Source organism: Oncorhynchus keta, chromosome 3 (genome assembly GCF_023373465.1).
Source record: "Oncorhynchus keta strain PuntledgeMale-10-30-2019 chromosome 3, Oket_V2, whole genome shotgun sequence".
Taxonomy (NCBI): domain Eukaryota; kingdom Metazoa; phylum Chordata; class Actinopteri; order Salmoniformes; family Salmonidae; genus Oncorhynchus; species Oncorhynchus keta.
In genome coordinates this window covers 10,691,796-10,715,187 of record NC_068423.1, presented here as the reverse complement: position 1 = coordinate 10,715,187, position 23,392 = coordinate 10,691,796, and the positions used below count along the sequence as shown (strand labels likewise).

Below are 23,392 nucleotides of genomic sequence, written 5' to 3'. Positions count from 1 at the left end.
TCGGTGAAAGTAGGGAGTGGCCTTGTAGCGCGAGAAGTGCGTTTGGGTGCTGTTTTCAGCACCAAACCCTAGGCACAACCCCAGACGGAAGAACTACCCTTCTTCTGACACTTTTGAGTGTTCTGTGACCATAAGAAAATGGACAAATATCGATTAAGGAGGCCATGAACGTCCGAAAGAGTTCGACCACTGTTGGCACTCGTCAGCGTGAATACGAATTTTCACTACAAACCTAACGACAGTGCGCGCGCATTCATTCGTTCATTTAGCGCGCTCCCTCATGAACACTCACTCATTCACCCACTAACCCACACATACTGTCGCACACGCATTTATAGGCTACTCATCTGAGAGAGGGAGGAGGGAGAAGAGAAAGGGTCAGAGCTAGGAAGGAGAGAGAGAGCATACAGCAAAACTGTATAGTCGTGGTCCGTCTTTGTGCAGTCTATTACATAAGATTTTGAATACATTTTTCATACGATTTTGAATACATACGCTATGATGACTAGTAGGCTATTGGCATAACTAGGTATCCTACGACTTGAATAATGGTCAAAATTGGAAACACCACCTGCTACAATGAGCCTAAACCTGTTTGACAGTGTTATGTCACGTTATGGACCAACTGCAAAGTATGACATAAAAAGTTGTGATTCAAAAAAATATATATATTAGGAAAAATAGCACGTCACAATTACTTTATTTAAAACAGTCATAAAGGCCTAATATCAGAAAATGAATTAAAAAGTAATGTGACTTTTACTAAGGGATCCAAGATGGCGTTTGAGCTACAGGGAAAAAATATCAGATGAAAATCTGAAATAAAAACAAACAATTGCAATGTTTCCTGTTGTAACAAATGTAGCCTGTATCACTGCGCATTAAACATTTATAGCAGTGGGAAATATGTGTTGATCCACGCGTAGTCATGTTGTTCAGTCGACGCTCCTATAGACTACCAGCCACTGAACAAAAGAATGTCATCAATGCGCCCTATGTTAAATGATAGGTTTAGTTTTGTGTAGATAGTTGTCACTCACACTTGAGCGAATACCACGTCAAATATCAGATAATCATGTTTCTTTGATGAAAATGTTGACAGATTCCGTGAATTATTATCAGAGAAGCAGATCTTTGGAGGTGTTGGCAACTTTCCTGACAATGGAGCACAGTCGCAAGAAGCATAGTGCCAGTTTGTTTATTCCCAATTCTGCCTTAAAACATCAAAGAAATTAAACGTAACCATTCCACTAAAGCCTATATAAATCCATATTAACAGCAGATGCTTTACCCATACATCAGATATTCTGTCATTTATTTATAGGAGGTTTAACAGTAAATAATCTCGACCACGTCACTCAAAGTCAATGGCCGGGCTGTGTTAGTTCGAAAATTATATCGGTGTATTAAAAGCAAAAACGAGCTGTTGCACGGGTCAAACCATGTGCATTCGTTAAAGTATTGATTCATTTTCATTATGCATTCGTCATTTGTATCGTCGGTTCTGTCTGTTTGGGTCAATTTAATAGGAATTCTTCAATATTGATAACAACGCGCAGTGCTTCGGGAAGGTTTTCATGAAATAAAAGTTTATCGGTCAGCGAATTCTATAAAAATATGAATATGCCCGTAAAGCCCAAAGTGTCTACTTTCAAACCAGTCGATTTTGTAGACATATGCAATTCAATACTTTTTAAATTTAGCAAGAGTTCGAGGATGAAGAAACACAAACGGGACTACGTGAGTTCCATGGAGCCTGCTGGATCAGCTGCTGGCGGTTGGTGTTCTCAATCACGTCCGCGCGTCCGCTTCATAAAGTCAGAGGAACGTTTGTAGAATAAGATGCCTTAATAGAAAATCAGCTGTGACGCGCCATCGTGTGTGGCAAATTTACATCAACTTTTTGTATTATAAAGCTCTGCGTTATAGCTAACCCGGACCTTTCCAGGACTATTACAAGTTAGGAAATATTTATTGAGCAGCTTTTGACGTTTTGTGACAGACGGGAATACTTGAACTGAACCCGCATATTCTCACAGAATTCAACAACTCTCACGAGTCAACAATGGCAGAGACGGCGGCAGCTCCAGCCCCAAAGGCAAAAAAGGCGAAGGCACCCAAGAAACCTGCTTCACACCCGAAATACTCGGATATGATTAAGGCAGCCGTCCATGCAGATAAAAGCCGTGGAGGTGCGTCCAGACAATCTGTCCAGAAGTACATCAAAAGCCACTACAAGGTGGGGGACAATGCCGATTCTCAGATTAAGCTGTCCCTGAAGAGGATGGTGAGTGAAGGGGTCCTGCGCCACACCAAAGGCATCGGCGCGTCAGGCTCCTTCAAACTGGCGAAAGCAGAGGACACCAAAAAGGCACCTAAAGTTAAAACCGTTGTGAAAGCAAAGAAGTCGCCTGTTAAAGCCGCAAAGCCCAAGAAGGTTGCAAAGCCCAAGAAGGTGGCCAAATCACCAGTAAAAGCCAAGAAAGCAAAAGTGGCAGTGAAGAAAGTGAAAAAGTCTCCGAAGAAAGCGGCACCAAAGCCCAAGAAAGTAGCAAAGAAAACAAAGGTGGCCAAGCCAGCCAAGGCAACGAAACCCAAGAAGGCCAAAGCTGCGAAACCCAAACCCAAGGCCGCAGCCAAGAAAGCAGCAAAGAAGAAGTAAATGGACATTTCAGAGAGACTTATTATAATAAAAGTCACTGTAAATACTTTGAGGAAATGTTTTTCGTATATGTAATATTATTTTTGTATGGTCTCATGGGAACTTATACGTTTTTACCTATTGTTTTCCACTCCATTGATGCTGTAAAAGAGGGTCTGGAATTAAAGTGTTGGTGTGTGACAGCATTAATTGTTGGGCTACTATGTACGCTATTAATCCTCTGTGATCTTTGGAAACCTGTAGCATATGGACCTGTTAGAAAATATATGTGACACTAATCTGGAATTATTATTGTTTAGGCTATTGGAACAAGTGAATAGTTATTGTTCTCTTTGGACGAGGTCATTCTGAAAACACACGTTTCAATAGCGAGCATTGTTAAACTATACAATGTATAGAACTGTGTAGGCAATGGACGTCAGCAAGATTTTCAAGTGATGCGTAATGGCTCCAAATGCGGACTCTATGCTACTACTTTGTAAACCAACCATGTTCAATTAATTAATGCTACTACTTTGAAAACCAACCATGTTCAATTAATGCAGTCTATTTGTAATACACTGCGGACTATGTATTGCATTACTTTTGAAACTGTTTATAATACAATAAACTTTTCTCATCGAAATATGTGTCACAACTTCACGCGCATTTTATGCATGCGTAGGCGTACATGTCTAAACGACCGTTCGCAACACTTATTTGAATCAATTGCACAGATTACGTAATCGAGGGGCGATTGAGGAATTAAACAATTATTAACTAAATTGTAAGCATATAAAACGAGTCAAAGGGAGAGCTTCCTTGACATCTGCAACCAGCTGAAAATGTTCGACTCGTTTGAAGTTATGCGCCCCGGTATCCAAATTGGTAACATAATGAATGCATGTTTTATGTGGTTTATACGGTTTGACTGAAACTATTAGCTACCGTTGACCTAAAAATGACATATTTGACTGAAATACCTAGAACTGGGGTCATAGAAAGCCCACTTCAAGGCTTTTTATTTTATTGACCAGATGTAGGCCTACGCTACAGTTAGAACATCACGTCTTAAGACAAAAACAGACATCAACCAACACTACAGCCATACATAACACTACCTACACAAACTGAAGAAGCTATTACAGCTTTAGAACATGTGCCAATCAATGACCAACAATGGCGGAGTATAAAAAAAACAGTGTTGTTAAATAAACTAGACTTGTAATTTATGTTCTCAAGGTACACCTTTAAAGAAAGTATATTTGACAAATCCTGAACCAAGCCCATAAACCCGATCTAAAAAACAGGAACTGAGTCGAGCTAAAGAAGAATCCTTCGCTAATTTCCATGTATCATGTCTCTGTAATGTAGGCCTAAACTATAGGTGAAGCAACATTATTTGTTGAGCGGAGCATCTGTTTTAAGCCATAGCTTTTGTTTCTGTCCTGCTGTACAGTGCAGATGGGATTTGGGCAAGGAAAGGATGCCACCCCTAAAGAAAACAGTTTTTTTCTACCTGAAGTTAACTCGACACTTCCATCTCCTGGTCGCTCTCCATATTTTCATGCGGTTTTCAGTGCAGTTAAAATGTTTCTGAAAGGACAAGAATATTCAAACGTTCTTTTCTTCAAAGTAGCTTAGCATTTATTTTCTATTACTTTTGAACTTTAAACATCAATATTTCAGTTATTCAGCTATGCAACTTACTGCTTGTAAAAAAGGAAAAACTCTTGGTTGGACAATTTTTTTTTCTAAACGTGTATGACAGAGTGATAGACCGTTTCATCAACATGAAAGAGGTCTATCCTACCATTTCAACTTCACAGCTGCCTGTGCCCAAGGTAGCCTAAGTGAACAGCTATTTTGCGTTCAGTAGTTCTTCATGGCAAATATGCACTGGAGTCGAGACAGGAGTTCATTCCAAATATAAAATGTGTTTTAAAAGGTTGCCGTTTTTGAATTTGTGAAACTTTTTGGTCACAATATAGTGACATGCCCATATAGTATTCCAAACCGCAAAGTTGCTTAATTAAATTCAGAGGATGCCAACTGCTCACGTGCAAAAAAGTTCGAAAAAAATTGGTAAATAAGCAGAGGGCACCTCAGATTTTTTAATTTTTAAAAAAAGAGTTCTGATAGAATGGTGTGACTGGTTATGCCGTTTGCATTTATTATGCATTTATGTAAAACCTGTATACTTTTACGTGGAGTTTTGCAGAAAATCTATTTGATATTTAGCCATTTGCTTTTGGGCCCTCACATTAAACACACATTGAACCAGTGCACACCAGTGGTGTGTTTTAATGGATTCAAAGGGAAGCCAGGCTTCCCAAAGAAAGTGACAAATAAATAACAAAATAATGAATCTTTTGTCTCTTTGTGTTTCATAATGTTCCAGCTGAATGAATCTCACAGGACAAAGCATTCGAGCGAAACAGCGCCTCTCTGTCTCCTCTCTGTGGAGGCGATCTACAGTTGAAGTAGGAAGTTTACATACTTAGGTTGGAGTCATTAAAACTCGTTTTTCAACCACTCCACAAATTTCTTGTTAACAAACTATAGTTTTGGCAAGTCGGTTAGGACATCTACTTTGTGCATGACACAAGTAATTTTTCCAACAATTGTTTACAGACAGATCACAATTCCAGTGGGTCAGAAGTTTACATACACTGAGTTGACTGTACCTTTAAACAGCTTGGAAAATCCCAGAAAATGTTGTCATGGCTTTAGAAGATTCTGATAGACTAATTGACATCATTTGAGTCAATTGGAGGTGTAACTGTGGATGTATTTCAAGGCCTACTTTCAAACTCAGTGCCTCTTTGCTTGACATCATGGGAAAATCAAAAGACCTCCACAAGTATGGTTCATCCTTGGGAGCAATTTCCAAACGTCTGAAGGTACCACGTTCATCTGTACAAACAATAGTACGCAAGTATAAACACCATGGGACCACGCAGCCATCATACTGCTTAGGAAGGAGACACGTTCTGTCTCCTAGAGATGAACGTACTTTGGTGCGAAAAGTGCAAATCAATCCCAGAACAACAGCAAAGGACCTTGTGAAGATGCTGGAGGAAACGGGTACAAACGTATCCATATCCACAGTAAAACGAGTCCTATATCGACATAACCTGAAAGGCCTCTCTTCTGTGGCTCAGTTGGTAGAGCATGGCGCTTGTAACGCCAGGGTAGTGGGTTCGATTCCCGGGACCACCCATACGTAGAATGTATGCACACATGACTGTAAGTCGCTTTGGATAAAAGCGTCAGCTAAATGGCATATATTATGGCATATATTATAAGGAAGAAGCCACTGCTCCAGAACCGCCATAAAAAAAGCCAGACTACGGTTTGCAACTGCACATGGGGACAAAGATTGTACTTTTTGGAGAAATGTCCTCTGGTCTGATGAAACAAAAATAGAACTGTTTGGCCATAATGACCATCATTACGTTTGGAAGAAAAAGGGGTTGGCTTGCAAGCCGAAGAACACCATCCCAACCATGAAGCACGGGGGTGGCTGCATCATGTAGTGGGGGTGCTTTGCTGCAGTAGGGACTGGTGCACTTCACAAAATAGATGGCATCGTGAGGTTGGAAAATTATGTGGATGTATTGAAGCAACATCTTAAGACATCAGTCAGGAAGTTAAAGCTTGGTCGTAAATGTTTCTTCCAAATGGACAATGACTCCAAGCATACTTCCAAAGTTGTGGCAAAATGGCGAAGGACAACAAAATCAAGGTATTGGAGTGGACATCACAAAGCCCTGACCTCAATCCAATAGAACATTTGTGGGCAGAACTGAAAAAGCGTGTGCGAGCAAGAAGGCCTACAAACCTGACTCAGTTACACCAGCTCTGTCAGGGGGAATGGGCCAAAATTCAACCAACTTATTGAGGGAAGCTTGCAGAAGGCTACCTGAAACGTTTGACCCAAGTTAAACAATTTAAAGGCAATGTTACCAAATACTAAGAAATAAAAGCTGAAATAAATCATTCTCTCTACTATTTTTTTTTACATTTCACATTCTTAAAATAATGTGGTGATCCTAACAGGGAATTTTCACTAGGATTAAATGTCAAGAATCGTGAAAAACTGTGTTCAAATGTATTAGCCTAAGGTGTATGTAAACTTCAGACTATAACTGTATATGATGCTGTCTGGTCCAAACGAGTATGACATTGTTGCTTCCCATAGCACTGAATGCAAGGGAAGCCAGAGAGCACCTGGTCTCCCTTGACAAAAAAAACAATACTAAACTGTGAATGGTCCTGGCGCACCAAAAAAAAGTGCCAGACTCACGGGGGATTTGGAGTCACTCCTATCAAAGCCCATTGAGAGCATACATCACTGACAGAAAAACACATTGTTGCATCTCGTTGTGTTTTTGTCCTCCAGTGTCTAGCTAGCTAAAATTGTCCCTTTCCTTAATTAGCCATGGATGGCGATAAGGATTAGGACTTGTGGTTTTACTTAATTCTCCATACTGGCCAATGATTATAACAGTGATTCTGGTCCAACCATTAATTCATACATTGTTGTGCTTCTGGCCTGAGAGGATGGAAGTTCAATATGTAGCCAGATGTAGAAGGCTAATGTTAACTAGCTAAGGTTACCCACGATTGGAAGGTAGGCTGGCAAGCAAGCAATTAGCCAGGTAGCATAGGACCATTTTTTTTTCTAAACGTGTACTGTATGACAGAGTGATAGACTGTTTCATCAACATGAAAGAGATAGGATGGCATTGGCATTTCTCTACAAGTAGGGTGAGTTAACATGTTTTTCTACTTCACAATGTCATTCACCAAAGCCCCATACACTACCCACCACTACAACCTGTATGCTCTCGTTGGCTGGCCCTAGCTTCATATTCGTTGCCAAACCCACTGGCTCCAGGTCATCTTTTAGTCTTTGCTAGGTAAAGCCCCGCCTTATCTCAGCTCACTGGTCACCATAGCAGCACCCACCTGTAGCAGGCGCTCCAGCAGGTATATTTCACTGGTCACCCCCAAAGTCAATTCCTTCTTTGGCTGCCTTTTCTTCCAGTTCTCTGCTGCCAATGACTGGAACGAATTGCAAAAATCACTGAAGCTGGAGTCTCATATCTCCCTCACTAAACTTTAAGCACAAGCTGTCAGAGCAGCTCACAGATCACTGCACCTGTACATAGCCCACCTGTAAATACCCCATCCAACTTCCTCATTCCCATGTTATTTTATTTCTCCTTTGCACCCCAGTATCTCTACTTGCACATTCACCTTCTGCACATCTATCACTCCAGTGTTTAATTGCTAAATTGTAATTATTTCACCACTATGGATTATTTATTGCCTTACCTCCCTTATCTTTCCTCATTTGCACACACTCACTGTATATATACTTGTTTTCCTATTGTGTTATTGACTGTATGTTTGTTTACTCCATGTGTAACTCTGTGTTGTTGTTCGTGTCGCACTGCTTTGCTTTATCTTGGCCAGGTCGCAGTTGTAAATGAGAACTTGTTCTCAACTAGCCTACCTGATTAAATAAAGGTTAAATAAAAAAATAAAAAAATTATTGCATGAACGCACACACAGAAATCAGAACCATGGACAGCCACATATTTATCCTATGTTGATTGGACTAAATTGTTTTTTGGTATATTTTAGTTGTCACTGTCTTAAGACTTAGCAGAGTTGATTTGATGATGTCGAAGTTCAAATGGTGCTGGAATAGCAGAGGCACCTCCTGTTTGCTTTGTAACTTGCGGTAACTCTAAATCAATACTTGTTCAGTGGTCCGAAAATGTCAGAAACATTAACTTGCTTGACCATGCTGTAGGTCAGGTCTGTTGCTGTGTAGGCAATATGCTTTGTGGACGTCACTGGACAGAGGTTGCTATCCAGGTTTTGGGATAAAACAAAAGGTGTGATTGAATTTATTCTACCACTGTCTTATTATCACTGCCTTTAGTCCTATATATCACTATCACAGGGCATATGAATTAGCAGGTTATAGAACAAACAATGCAATTATCACAACACATAGGTTGTAATATAGCTTATATATATTTTTTGGGGGGTGGGGGCTTGGCTTCCCCAGTGATTTTACTCACACACCAACAACACACTCTAATACTCAAAACAGTCTGACAGTCAAGGATAGAAGTTTGGCAAAACAGTAAACAATCCTTGTTTTGTTTTATTCAGCATTTCACTTTAGTTGTTTTTATATCACTTTCAATCAATAAGATCCACATCATTTTTTTCCTGTGGCAATAGCAGGTCCCCAACTAAAATAACCAACCAATAAAAATGTATGATTCCCATATTAAAAAAAGAAAAGAAAAAAAAAGAGATAATTAATTATACAATCAAAATCTTGACACACAGGTCCATGTATGCACACATGCAAATATACATGTGCACCCACACACACGTGGATGATTTAGCAGAAATAACATTTGGGGCCTAAGTTCTAATTTATGGTGAATGCACATAAAAGCCAAGACAAGGGGAGGCAGATATTTTCCTTATAATGATCATTCAAAGCTTTAATTTGCATGGGGCAGGATTTAGTATTAATACCATAAAATAAAAATGATTTGGCTGTTTTAACATGACTGATTACTTTGAGTAAGGAGGATGCATTACAGAGTTCAGTGTTTCTTTTTCATCAGTCTAATACAATATAGTCACTTCTCTCAACAAGACATTGCTTCCTTCTCAATTCTAATCTGGCAAGCCACAACTACTGCTATTTTGTATTATTATTATTTTTTACATAAATAAATGTATCTAGATCATTTCACCCACAACTGTAGTATTGTAGCAGAAGCTAATGGAGTGATAAGCATGTATTTTACTGGCACGGTCCGTAAGAGAGCGGCTTCTGTATTTGGCAAATCAGGTCTGAAAGTCTATCTCAGTGGCTTGGTCAATGGGAAGACAAGTCTTTAGCTTCTGCAGGGGACTTCCTGTGCCCGCTCAGAGTGTCTGTTGCTCGGTTACGTCCTTGCAGCAGGGTCCTCCATAACTTGTGCTCTAAGGCTTGTCTTCACCCTCCCCGCGATATGGACTGTTTGAATTAGCCATTTTGGTTTCTAACCAGCACCAGACTTTTTAAAGTTTGATATGTTCTTCCAAATTGCTATTACATTTTGAGATTATTTTCCTTAGGAAAGACCACACATTAAAAATAAATCTATCCATTCTCCTGAACACCATGTGGACACGTGGAAAAGTCTTGGGTTTGAAATGTCTCTCTTCTTGTATCTGTATATCCCCATTTAATAAAGCACCCACATATTCGTAGCAGCTCTTGGGGGAATTGTTGCGTTGCGCACAGGGAGGCTACCGCCTTAGCCTGGATTTTGACACCATAAGGCAGAGCGAGCAAAGGTGGTCAGGAGAGGGTGAGAGATATGGTCACGCTCCTCCATTTTGACTGAGATTATTACAGTCAGTCAAGAAGACGTGACTAACTGGAGTAGACTGGAAGAGCAGAGCAAAGACGAGGAGAGGAGAGGTTAGGGTATAAATCATGACAAAGTAAAATGTTTCTGTGTTTTGTCTGTCTGGTCTAGTGTGTCTAGGTGCTTGGTCTGGAGGATTGGTCTGGAGATTGGGGTTGAGGGAAAAAGAGGGAAGGCGGGCTCCGGTCAGGACCCTAGTCATTTCTGTCGGGCGAAAGCTCTGTACATGGCAAAGCCTAGGACCGCGACCACTGCTGCTCCTAGCGTCACTCTCAGCCAGAAGGATGTGTTGCTCATGTCGGATCCGTTCAGGTGTCTGTGGGGGGAGACAAAGGCGTCAATGAAAGCACATATGAAACCGCGTAGAGGTGCAGACATGAAAAAAAGTAACACGATTTTCCAGTTTCTCAAAGCTGAATCGCGAAACTATAGATTAAATGGTGAGTGAATCACAGAGGGACCAACAGTTTGCCAAATGTGACAATCAAATAACTAATACGTACGGGAACATGGCGGCCCAGGCCAGCTTGGTGTAGATGTTCTTGCTGGTGGAGTCCAGGGACAGGCCAGAGAAGGGGAGCGGAGGAGGCAGTCGGTGTTTGTAGCAGAACTCTGCCGGAGTCATCCCGTGGAGCTGTCTCACCTCGGGGAGGTCCGATTTGGAGGCCACCATCACACAGGGAATACTGCTGTCCATGTAGTGTTGCTACAGAAAGGAAAGTAGACAGATGTGGATGAAGACAAAATGGGATACGGCGAAGAGAAAGAGGATGTGGGGAAGAAAGAAAGGGAGAGAAAAAGAGAAGAGTGAAACATTGAACAGATTCTTGATCATATCTGTGAAAACCAGAGACGCTCTGAAGAGGACATGAGATGCCACACACCTTGTAGATGCTGGCACAGTAGTCGAAGGAGTGGGGGTCGCTGACATCATACATGAGACAGGCTACGTCACACACCGCGTCCGACTCCTTTAGGAACTTTGTTTCCACGTCCACCTCGTAGAGCTGCCGGGGGAAGACGACAGATGGGAGGTGAGGCTAACACACTCTACCAAAGATCAGGGGTCAGAGTTGAGGTGAAATTAAAAAGGTACGGAACTCACGATGAGGAACTTCTCCTGGTTGCTAACTTGGACAGTGTTTATGGTGTAGAGGGAAAAGGCACCGGTGGAACGCTCCTCTCTCTGAAACAAACACACCGACTGTTACTCTTATCATTAGTTGTAGCAATGCTAGTAGTTGGGGCTTTCAACATCATTTCTCAACTCGAACACGTATTGACAAAGCGGAATGGTTTTACAATGAAGAGTTCAATGCGTACTACTAGTAACAAAGTATTAAACGGTTCCCCCAGGAATGTGTGATTCTGTATCGCTATTTAGTCTAAATAACAGGTCAACAGTGAGATGATCGTACCGCTGTGTTTCGGCCAAGGAAGGCCTGGAGGAAGGCAGACTTCCCAGTACCCCGTGGCCCGATCACCTTACAAAGGAACACTGACCGCTGAGTCTGGCCCTTCTCCAGGTCCACAGCCTTCTCCCGCGTCACTGCAGAGGAACACACACGGATAGCGCCAACAGACACACACACACACACACCGAAATCACAGGGAGTACATATACACGGAGAAACAGACATGTCAGGACAGGGAACCATTGATTAATATGATGGAGCGCTATCAAAGCATTTCAAACATAATCGTATTTCCCCTTGTGGGTAACGCAGGATACATTTTTAATCTGATCTGAGGTGGTAGGACCTCTCCCACATTTATAGCCGCGTGAGCTAAACCTTTTCGACTCTACGGCACAGGCTGAGTGGGTGTGAGACTTACGTCACCCTACCCTAATCCTGCTACCCCATGCAGCCACGCCCCCAGTTTTACACACACAGACACACATACCAACCAGCGTTCCTGAAGCACCCCTGTGGATGCAGGTTTTCGCTTCAAACAATCCCACTCGGTTTCACTGGATGATGGGTTGAGGTTAATTGACTAATTGACCAATTGAAGGAATGCGACTACGGCAATATTGGTACCCTCAAATAAATGTGTGAATTTTGTTTAATCATTGCATATACTAACTACACAACACACACTCTGGTAGTCTTCACACCAGTCAAATAGCATATTCAAAGTTGACCTTTCAGAGTCACTGCACATCCTCAGAAGGCATACATGTACTGGATATAATTCTGTCTGTAAGGCCTATAGTGAACCAGATTATAGTTCTAATCCTCCTCTATGTACAGCGAGTGAGGTTTACTGCGGCACTAGGATTATAGGTTCTTGTTAACATACAGTCTATTTTCCTAGAGAGGCTACTTGCAGCAATGTAAAAATAAAAAATAAAAAAAGATGTGTTGACATGCATACAGACACAGACCTGTGACTGCAGTGGTTTGGGAGTCCTGCTCAGTGAGAATAGGATAGCCCAGGTATCCCAAGTACTCCAGACAGCGATGGATATCAAGGTACGCTGAAAGCCTGTATATGGAGAGAAGTCACATTGGTGAAATTGGAGGAGGGAATAGGAACACTCACTGTCCAAACCTAAATCCCCTAACACATTCATTTGTACTCACGGACCTCCTTACACTGAAAACCCCCATGGCTGACATACACACAAAGCTACAGTGCCTTATTCAGACCCCTCGACTTATCCCACATTTTATTACATTACAGCCTTACTCTAAAATTGATTAAAATGTGTTTTTCCCCCTCTCATCAATCTACACACAATATCCCATAATGACAAAGCAAAAACAGGTTTTGAAATGTTTGCTAATTTCTAAAAATAAAAAACTTAAATATCACATTGACATAAGTATTCAGACCCTTTACTCAGTACTTTTTGAAGCACCTTTGGCAGCGATTGCAGCATCGAGTCTTCTTGGGTATGACGCTACAAAGCTTGGCTTACCTGTATTTGGGGAGTTTATCCCATTTTTTAAATCCCAGATCCTCTCCAGCTCTGTCAAGTTGGATGGGAAGCATTGCTGCACAGAACATTTTCAGGTCTCTCCAGAGATGTTTGATCAGGTTCAAGTCCGGGCTCTGGCTGGGCCACTCAAGCACATTCAGAGACTTGTCTCGAAGCCACTCCTGCATTGTCTTGGCTGTGTGCTTAGGGTCTTTGTCCTGTTGGAAGGTGAACCCCCCCCAGTGAGGTCCTGAGCGCTCTGGAGCAGGTTTTCATCAAGGATCTCTGTACTTTGATCCGTTCTTCTTTCCCTCGATCCTGATTAGTCTCCCAGTCCCTGCCGCTGAAAAACATCCCCACAGCATGTTGCCACCACCATGCTTCACCGTAGGGATGGTGCCTGGTCTCTTCCAGACATGACGTTTGGCATTCAGGCCAAAGAGTTCAATCTTGGTTTCATCAGTCCTTGGTCTGAGAGTCTTTAGGTGCCTTTTGGCAAACTCCAAGCGGGCTGTCATGTGCCTTTTACTGGAGTGGCTTCCGTCTGGCCACTCTACCATAAAAGCCTGATTGGTGGAGTGCTGCAGAGCTAGTTGTCCTTCTGGAAGGTTCTACCATCTCCATAGAGGAACTCCAGAGCTCTATCAGAGTGACCATCGGGTTCTTGGTCACCTCCCTGACCAAGAACGTATTTAACGATTCCTCAGTTTGGCCAGCCGGCCAGCTCAAAGAAGAGTCTTTGTGGTTCCAAACTTGGAGGCCACTGTGTTCTTGGGAACCTTCAATGCTGCAGACATTTTTTCATACCCTTCCCCAGATATGTGCGTCGACACAATCCTGTCTCGGAGCTCTACAGACAATACCTTCAACCACTATGGCTTGGTTTTTGCTCTGACATGCACTGTCAACTGTGGGACCTTATATAGACAGGTGTGTGCCTTTCCAAATGATCAATTGAATTTACCACAGGTGGACTCCAATCAAGTTGTTGAAACATATCCAGGATGATCAATGGAAACAGAAGCACCTAAGCTCAACTTCGAGTCTCATAGAAAAGGGTCTGAATAGTTACAGTGGGGCAAAAAATTTAGTCAGCCACCAATTGTGCAAGTTCTCCCACTTAAAAAGATGAGAGAGGCCTATAATTTCATCATAGGTACAATTCAACTAGGACAGACAAAATGAGGAAAAGAATCCAGAAAATCACATTGTAGGATTTTTAATGAATTTATTTGCAAATTATGGTGGAAAATAAGTATTTGGTCACCTACAAACAAGCAAGATTTCTGTCTCTCACAGACCTGTAACTTCTTCTTTAAGAGGCTCCTCTGTCCTCCACTCGTTACCTGTATTAATGGCACCTGTTTGAAATTGTTATCAGTATAAAAGACACCTGTCCACAACCTCAAAACAGTCACACTCCAAACTCCACTATGGCCAAGACCAAAGAGCTGTCAAAGGACACCAGAAACCAAATTGTAGACCTGCACTAGGCTGGGAAGACTGAATCTGCCATTGGTAAGCAGCTTGGTTTGAAGAAATCAACTGTGGGAGCAATTATTAGGAAATGGAAGACATACAAGACCACTGATAATCTCCCTCGATCTGGGGCTCCACGCAAGATCTCACCCCGTGGGGTCAGAATGATCACAAGAACGGTGAGCAAAAATACCAGAACCACACGGGGGGACCTAGTGAATGACCTGCAGAGAGCTGGTACCAAAGTAACAAAGCCTACCATTAGTAACACACTACGCCGCCAGGGACTCAAATCCTGCAGTGCCAGACGTGTCCCCCTGCTTAAGCCAGTACATGTCCAGGCCCGTCTGAAGTTTGCTGGAGAGCATTTGGATGATCCAGAAAAAGATTGGGAGAATGTCATATGGTCAGATGAAACCAAAATATAACTTTTTGGTAAAAACTGAACTCGTTGTGTTTGGAGGACAAAGAATGCTGAATTGCATCCAAAGAACACCATACCTACTGTGAAGCATGGGGGTGGAAACATCATGCTTTAGGGGCTGTTTTTCTGCAAAGGGACCAGGACGACTGATCCGTGTAAAGGAAAGAATGAATGGGGCCATGTATTTTGAGTGAAAACCTCCTTCCATCAGCAAGGGCATTGAAGATGAAACGTGGCTGGGTCTTTCAGCATGACAATGATCCCAAACACACTGCCCAGGCAACGAAGGAGTGGCTTCGTAAGAAGCATTTCAAGGTCCTGGAGTGGCCTAGCCAGTCTCCAGATCTCAACCCCATAGAAAATCTTTGGAAGGAGTTGAAAGTCCGTGTTGCCCAGCAACAGCCCCAAAACATCACTGCTCCAGAGGAGATCTGCATGGAGGAATGGGCCAAAATACCAGCAAGAGTGTGTGAAAACCTTGTGAAGACTTACAGAAAACATTTGACCTCTGTCATTGCCAACAAAGGGTATATAACAAAGTATTGAGATAAACTTTTGTTATTGACCAAATACTTATTTTCCACCATAATTTGCAAATAAATTCACTAAAAATCCTACAATGTGATTTTCTGGATTTTATCCTCTCATTTTGTCTGTCATAGTTGAAGTGTACCTATGATGAAAATGACAGGCCTCATCTTTTTAAGTGGGAGAACTTGCACAATTGGTGGCTGACTAAATACTTTTTTGCCCCACTGTATGTAAATAAGGTATGTTTTTTTATTTGTAATAAATTTGCTAAAATGTATAACAACCTGTTTGTGCTTTGTCATTATGGGTTATTGTGTGTAGATTTTTTAAACGTATTTAATCCATTTCAGAATACGGCTGTAACGTAACAGAATTGAGGAAAAGTCAAGGGGTCTGAATACTTTCCGAAGGCACTGTACATACCAAGATCGCTTCAAAGCAAACAAGGGTCAATACTCACGTCCATTGACACACGTAACCATGATTGGAAATGTAACCCTCGTCCGTGGTTGAGACAGCCGTGTACACGTCTGCGCCCCAGGGCATGTAGGGAAACACACTAAAGAGATTCTTGAGCTCCGCGGGAGAGAGGGCAGAGTCCTTATCCTGGTGTAAAAATAAATATTGTAGAGGGGGGAAAACACACCACTAAGCCCTAACAAACTTTCAGCAGCCCTAAAAACAGCCATGCTGTTGGAGTGGGGGTACATTTCAGTGCCTAAAATTAACTGCGGGCGTTCTACTTAAAAAGGTGTATTCTCTTTCCACTTCAAATATAACCTGCTTAGTGCATTGTTGACAAACAGACAGGTGGATATAAATAAATGGACTTCCTGATTGATGCCACTGAAGCGGTCACACACCTCGTCATACTTGTCAAACAGCCTCTGGAGAAACTGGTGACCCAGATGATTGAGCTCGGTGGTGCAGCCCACGGGCACCCGTAACCTGGCAACACACAACAAACAGCCATATAAATAACTGGGCTTACCGTACACACACACAAACCCACGAGACGTTACTTGTCTGAGGTTTAGCTAACGGAACGATCTATCGCTCTGGCTTGATAAATGAACATAAATCATGTAAGGCCAGGATGTTTTCTGGAAAACACAGACTCACCAAAAACCTTTGAGACAATACTCATGCAGTATCATCTTCAATATCACATTACAACATGGGGGAGGTAACCAACTGTCTCTAACACGTCTGGGATTGGATCAGAAACACAAAGTAGTGGAGCCAAAACACCTACTGTGGGTATAGGTAGTCATCCGTCAGCTCCAGCGAGTCATCGTAACCAAACTTCCTCAGGATGGTCCACGTGGTCTCGTGCCGACCCCTCTGGATGAACAACGTGTTGAGGAACAGGAAGCCTGGTGATAGAGGATACAATAGAATCATGTCTGTTATGTCTCCATCTTATCACGTTGGCTCCATACTAACTATTGGCGCTACTAGCAACACTGAATTTCACAAGAGGCTAAATCCAACAGGTCCTATATCATCAAAGGCTGAGCCATCTCACTGTCGGGTTCATCCCTCACCGTTCAGGGTAAGGCCGTTGTCCTGCACCCCGTCGCTCGTGTTCTTCCACACCACAGTCTTCACGTCCTCCAGGGCTTGAGAGGCTAGAGGGTTACCGAAGCACGATTTCTGAAGAACCACACACACACACACACACACACACACACACACACACACACACACACACACACACACACAGAGTTGAACTATACCCGGCTGCTCCAATGGCCATGCCAGTTTTACACCTTGCCTGCAATTTCTCTCTTAAGGATGTATGTGTGGTGTGCGCATTGACACTACCGTTCAAAAGTTTGGGGTCACTTAGAAATGTCCTTGTTTTTGATAGAAAAACACTTTTTTGCCCATTAAAATAACATCAAATTGATCAGAAATACAGTATCGACATTGTTAATGTTGTAAATGACTATTGTAGCTGGAAATGGCTGATTTTGAATGGAATATCTACATAGGTGTACAGAGGCCCATTATCAGCAACCATCACTCCTGTGTTCCAATGGCACGTTGTGTTACCTAATCCACGTTTATCATTTTAAAAGGCTAATTGATCATTAGAAAACCCTTTTGTAATTATGTTAGCCCAGCTGAAAACTGTTCTAATTAAAGAAGCAATAAAACTGACCTTCTTTAGACTAGTTGAGTATCTGGAGCATCAGCATTTGTGGGTTCGATTACAGGCTCAAAATGGCCAGAAACAAAGACCTTTCTTCTGAAACTCATCAGTCTATTCTTATTCTGAGAAATGAAGGCAATTACATGCAAGAAATTGCCAAGAAACTGAAGATCTTGTACAGCGCTGTGTACTACTCCCTTCACAGAACAACTCAAACCGGCTCTAACCAGAATAGAAAGAGGAGTGGGAGGCCCCGGTGCACAAGTGAGCAAGAGGACAAGTACATTATTAGTGTGTCTAGTTTGAGATACAGACACCTCACAAGTCCTCAACTGGCAGCTTCATTAAATAGTACACGCAAAACACCAGTCTCAACATCAACTGTGAAGATGCGACTCTGGGATGTTGCTGTGTCCAGTGTCTGTGTCCAGTGTCTGTGTTCTTTTGCCCATCTTAATTGTAAAAAATATTGGCCAGTCTGAGATATGGCTTTTTCTTTGCAACTCTGCCTAGAAGGTCGGAATCCCAGAGTCGCCTCTTCACAGTTGACGTTGAGACTGGTGTTTTGCGGGTACTATTTAATGAAGCTACCAGTTGAGGACTTGTGAGGCGTATTTCTGATCAATTTGAAGTTATTTTAATAGACAAAAAAAGTGCTTTTCTTTCAAAAAACAAGGACATTTCTAAGTGACCCCAAACTTTAGTGTATATATTAGTAGTGTATATATTAATAGATTAATTGACGTATGGTGGATAGATTAATGGATGGATGGGTGAGTGTTATTTGATTCTCACCTGGAAGCAGTTGAGTTCAGTGTCACTGAGGATGCGGTCATGGTCCTGGTCTGAGATGCTGAAGACTCGGCTGAGTGCTCGGACACACATGGACTTTAACTGGAAGTAACATCAGCACACAGACACAGTTAACACTCAACAAAGCAAGATTCCGCAATAAAACCAGGTCATTCCAAAAGTATAAAGCGATCCTCAAAATGTCCTCCCTGACCTGTTTGTCTTCCGGGTCGTAGAGCGGGGCGGTGGGGTGGAGCACAGCCTTCTGAGCGTAGTAGAACAGTTCAGAGATGTTCTTCAGGTTCTTGGCAGAACACTTGGGAGAGAAAAGTCAAAACCTCAGGTTTGCCTAATCATAGGTGTGTTCAAACAAAAACAGTTCAACTAAATATTGTTTGCATAAGATTGGTGGGAGTAATTATTGGTGTGATAACAGGTCCTCATTGCGCTGAGTGAGTGGAGAGGCCACTGAAGAGAGCAGAGTGAGTCTGAGATGCAAGCCGTACCTCTACACAGGTCTCAATCTCAGAAAACTGGTTCATGATAGGTAGAATGGTCTCCATGGAGCTCCCAGAGCGAAGGTCCGATTTATTCCCCACTAGGATTATGGGAACTCTGTGACATCATAAGGAATGAATTTAAGATCAAAGATATCTAAATGTTTTATGACACAAAAGGCCATAGAGGCTAGTTCAAGCACAACACTTTTAGGCAAGGACGATGTACACAAGCTTCAAAGCAAATGACATCGAAACAACAGTATGTACATACTTATTCCCCTTCTCTGCTTCGCCATTTACCAAGGGGATCCATTTTGTTCGGATCTGAAAAATGAGTAGCATAAGAAATTATAGCAAAACACTAATAAAATCTCTCATTTATCATATTGATCCCATACTGTAGGCTACATTATACAAATGCGTGTTATACCATGCCAAATGCTTCCATATTGGTTTCTCCAAGAAGGAAATTTAAGATCTATAAAAGACAGTGTACATGTGTGAGAGAGGATACCTTGTCTATAGTTTCCTCCTGGGTGACGTCATAGACCACACACACCACGTTGGCCTGCAGGATTTGAGAAATCATGGTTGGAGTGCAAGGTCTTTATTATCAACTAAAGCACGCATTCGAACACATTCTCCAAATGAACTCAAATGATTGTGATTTTGTCAGGTACAGCTGGGAAAGGCTCACTCCAACACATACTCAACACATGGTTAAATAATGAGGCGAGATCAACTGGTGGTCATCTACAGATGCTTCTTCTGTTCATTAGTGCACTTTGACGTCTGTTCATTTTCGGTTAGAATAGTAAAAAAAAAATGTTTTTAAACATTAAAATTGCACTATGCATTATATGGGTTGAATGCTGTCACACAGATTTAAACAATTAAGAAAAGTCCCATGATGGTAGTGACTCCCCATTACAGCTTATCACCTATTAACCATCAGTTAATGAGTGAGGGCACACAGTGTGTTGTGAATTCTGTAACGAATGTATTGTAATGTTGTTAAAATTGTATAACTGCCTTCATTTTGCCAGACCCCAGGAAGAGTAGCTGCTTCCTTGGCAACACAAAGTTATTCACATTACTTTAATGAAATATTTACATTGTGTATATTACATTTGTTTTATTTGATCACTATTATTTCATTCCAAGTCATCAGCTCATCTCTTTAGAGCTGCTGCCTATGCTGTCTGAAAAAAAATCACTATTTTAGTAGTTTTCATTGTAAATAAGGCATACTTTTATGACTGCTGAATAACAATACCTCGCAAAGCAACTGCTCCCTATGTATCCCCTCTTGACTGCACATTCTTCTATCTCTTACGTGGCAGGCGTAAAAGAAACAGACCAGACAAGTAGCCACGCAATGGATTATGGTGATTGTAGTATGTTATCATGTTTTCTGCGCATTGATCTCACAGGGAAAAAAACTTAAAAAATGACTTAACCGACGTCAGTCAATTAGTTGTTTAAAAACAGAAAAATAACAGATATTTTGATTAATAGCTTAACACTACCTGTTCAGCTAGGTGTAGCATGAAGTTTCCCCTTGACGCTGATCTTGGGTCAGTTTAGTATTTTCCCCACTAATGGTTAATGTTAGGATTGAGGGAGGGGAAGCGGATCCTAGATCTGTACCTAGGGGAAACTTCACCCATTGGCGTTCAGCTAAGGAAGAGGTGGGTCAACACTGAGAACTAGCCTTACCTTGATAATCTCCTCTCTGAGGACCTCATCAGTCTGTTCCGTTTCTGTAGGGCCAAGACAATGCACTCAATTTAATCAACTGATAACCAGTTGATAACAGTTACAGCACCTCATCAGCAGCAGCACTGAATTGGACCGATAAGCAAGCAATTACACTTAACCAGACTTTCTGGCAGCTAGGAAGATATCCGGTCTTCATAGAAACGCACAGGCACATACACAGACTATAGCAAGAGAGTTGTATTAGGCCACTGAGTGAGCAGCACCTCACCTGAGTAGTCCACTATGTGTGTGGGCACCTTCTCTGGAGTGACATCGGCAGGGATAGTGATCTCCTCAGCTCGGAGAGGCACCTAAGGGGGATTACATAGATTCAACAGTCTGACAGAGGGACTCCATTAACCTTTAATTAGCTTGGAACTAACAGGACAGGCTGAAATGAACTTCATGGTTAGAGTGTGAGGAGTGTTTAGGCATTACACTGTCTGAGACTGGGATAATGACTTGGAAATGTCCTCTTTTTTGGACAAGACAAGGAGAAGTGGAATATTATTAGTCCTTATCTCCCCTGTAACTATTCCCCAGGCCGTTGCTGTAAATGATAACGTGTTCTCAGTCAACTTACCTGGTAAAATAACGGATAGAAAATAAATACAAAGAAAATATTACAATAACGAGTGCTTATAAATGCTAAGTAAAGAGAACGAGTGGAGGTTTATTTTCCCTACCAATCATACTTTCACAGTTGAATAGAGCCACCCTCTGTGTGCTGTGGTGTAGATAGCAGACAGTGTGTATGCAAACTTTGAATGTACCAAGTCAATGAGAATGCTGCTTTTGTACGGTGTAGCAGTAGCCAGTGGATACACATTTTATAAATAAGCTGACTATTTAGTCATCAATGTAGTGTTTGCATTCGGTGGGTATAATTTGTTAGAGTGTCAGCACTGCAGACAAAACTGAGAAATAAACCAGTGGGAATGTACAGTCATAGCTACACTTACATGCTCAGGAAACTCCTCCCCAACCAATGACATGATGAGTGATGTTTTGCCCACCTTGGCTGTTGACAGAGGGGTGAAAAGTGGAACGAGACATTATTGAAAAAGGAGGAAAATGAAACCTGGAAGAAGAGTATTTCTGGACTGCAATACACATTTCACCTTGAGGTCATACCCTCAGGTAAATAGATCACATTCTCCAGCTCATAAGTAGCCAGAGCTGGATTACATGGGGGGCTAATACTTAAACTGAACTATAACTAAGTCCTAAATCTAAATGTAGACTAAGTTTATTAGAACTAGCTAGTTAAATGTCTTTATTTTATTAACCACAGAGTACGGCCTGATAAGGGGTTCTCACTGACATTCTCTTGTTGAGTTTCCATGAATAGGTCTGTTCATGAATAGCCTATTCAAATAGAGGGGCAAACAAAGTAGCTAAAGTTACAATGCAGCTAGGTATACAAAGATAATTATTAGGAAAATACTTGGTGGTAGTTACTTGTAACTTGTTTGCTAACTTGCTAGAATATATCTGTTTTTTCCCCAACAACCAACCACCAATATTGTCAGCAAAACATGTCAAATAAAAAACATCCTCTTTAGCACACTTGGTGGCGAGGTTTCTAAATTGGTTTGCTAGCTAAACGCATGAGAAACGATTTTGACAGTTAACTAGCTAGCTAAATACCTAGCTACTAACTTGGCTAGCCGACGTAGGGCTAGTACTGTAAGTGCATGTGCAAAACAACACGTAACGTTACTGACTAACGTTAGTACTGTCAGATTTGGTGCTGACTAGCTAGCTATGTTATGTAGCTAAAACATAATGATGTGGTGGCTGCCAATGCTATAACATTGGGTAATTAGCAAGTAATTCACGGGGGGGGATCCAAATGTATAGAAAACTGCAGGTTTCCATCAGGCAGTCTGTAGCTAACAACAAGGCGTTAGCTGTACAGTAGCTAACTAACGTTAGCACGCTGAATATATGCGTGTCAATAACAAAACAGGATTTACTTACGTTCCCCCAATAACAGTATCCTGACATCTCGTTTCATGTTTCGCTCCCTTTTCCAATGTGTGTACTCTGCTGGGTCTTATGCGTCTAAATTATTTTGACTTTTTAACCGCAGTTCAGGTAGCTAGCTACCTCTCGGACCCATTCCAGCTAGCTAGTAGCTCCAGTTAGCTAGCAGCACCCAAGGAGAAATCTAGTAGCTTCCGGTTCAAGAGAGCCAAAAATAGCGCCCACTGTCGTCGGCAGAGTGGGCGAACTTTTAGCTACTGTAACAATATCATGTGTACCAAGTACAGTAAGTTACAGGTTTTAAGAATGTCCTCTCTATAAGACTGAGGCAAAAAAAAGAAAAAGCAAACAACCAATTTATTGACTCCACAATGTCAGATTTCATTTTCCAATTTTCCCAATACTTAAATGAATTCGAATCAAAGTTTATTTGTCACGTGCGTCGAATACAACAAGGGTAGGTAGACCTTACAGTCAAATGCTTACTTACATGCTCTAACCAATCAGCCTGGAGGATAAAAGTCAGACGCTGTATTATACATTTAAAATTAGCAATCAGTATTGGTAGTATGTTTATTGGTCTTACCAAACTCTCTTTAATGTAACCTAAGTGTTGTGGGCCATGGCGGCTATCACGTTACTTTAAATAACAATCATATCATCTGCACATTGTCGAACTAATCAAATCAAAGATTGGTCACTGTTCAGATGTATGGTCCAGGTCTCCAGGG

At 41.7% G+C, this 23,392-nt stretch overlaps 2 protein-coding genes across 2 annotated transcripts; one reads left to right on the top strand and one right to left on the bottom strand.

Annotated features, from left to right (window-relative positions):
* Positions 1-1,826: 1,826 nt before the first annotated feature.
* LOC118366060 (histone H1.0-B) lies at positions 1,827-3,287 on the top strand. The gene has a single exon (XM_035748406.2). The coding sequence runs from the start codon at positions 2,066-2,068 to the stop codon at positions 2,660-2,662; it is 597 nt and encodes a 198-aa protein (XP_035604299.1). The 5' UTR covers positions 1,827-2,065; the 3' UTR covers positions 2,663-3,287.
* Positions 3,288-8,810: 5,523 nt separating this feature from the next.
* Positions 8,811-22,866, bottom strand: rhot2 (ras homolog family member T2). The gene is made up of 19 exons (XM_035748392.2): positions 22,656-22,866; positions 21,635-21,693; positions 20,902-20,983; positions 20,631-20,674; positions 19,426-19,479; positions 19,183-19,235; positions 18,918-19,026; positions 18,626-18,727; positions 18,415-18,513; positions 17,009-17,117; positions 16,717-16,837; positions 16,325-16,409; positions 15,922-16,067; positions 12,491-12,591; positions 11,520-11,650; positions 11,207-11,287; positions 10,986-11,108; positions 10,605-10,807; positions 8,811-10,417 (listed from the first exon to the last, which is right to left on the bottom strand). The coding sequence occupies exons 1-19, from the start codon at positions 22,690-22,692 to the stop codon at positions 10,300-10,302; spliced, it is 1,857 nt and encodes a 618-aa protein (XP_035604285.1). The 5' UTR covers positions 22,693-22,866; the 3' UTR covers positions 8,811-10,299.
* Between the last annotated feature and the right edge of the window lie 526 nt (positions 22,867-23,392).

Bases quoted from the DNA above. Each gene is read 5' to 3' on its own strand.
- LOC118366060 (XM_035748406.2), top strand. From the start codon at position 2,066: ATGGCAGAGACGGCGGCAGCTCCAGCCCCAAAGGCAAAAAAGGCGAAG.
- rhot2 (XM_035748392.2), bottom strand. From the start codon at position 22,692: ATGAAACGAGATGTCAGGATACTGTTATTGGGGGAAC. The intron at 19,027-19,182 runs GTATGTACATAC...ATGATGTCACAG, and splicing joins GAAGCAGAGAAGGGGAATAA to AGTTCCCATAATCCTAGTGG. The intron at 18,728-18,917 runs GTACGGCTTGCA...TTCTCTCCCAAG, and splicing joins AGATTGAGACCTGTGTAGAG to TGTTCTGCCAAGAACCTGAA.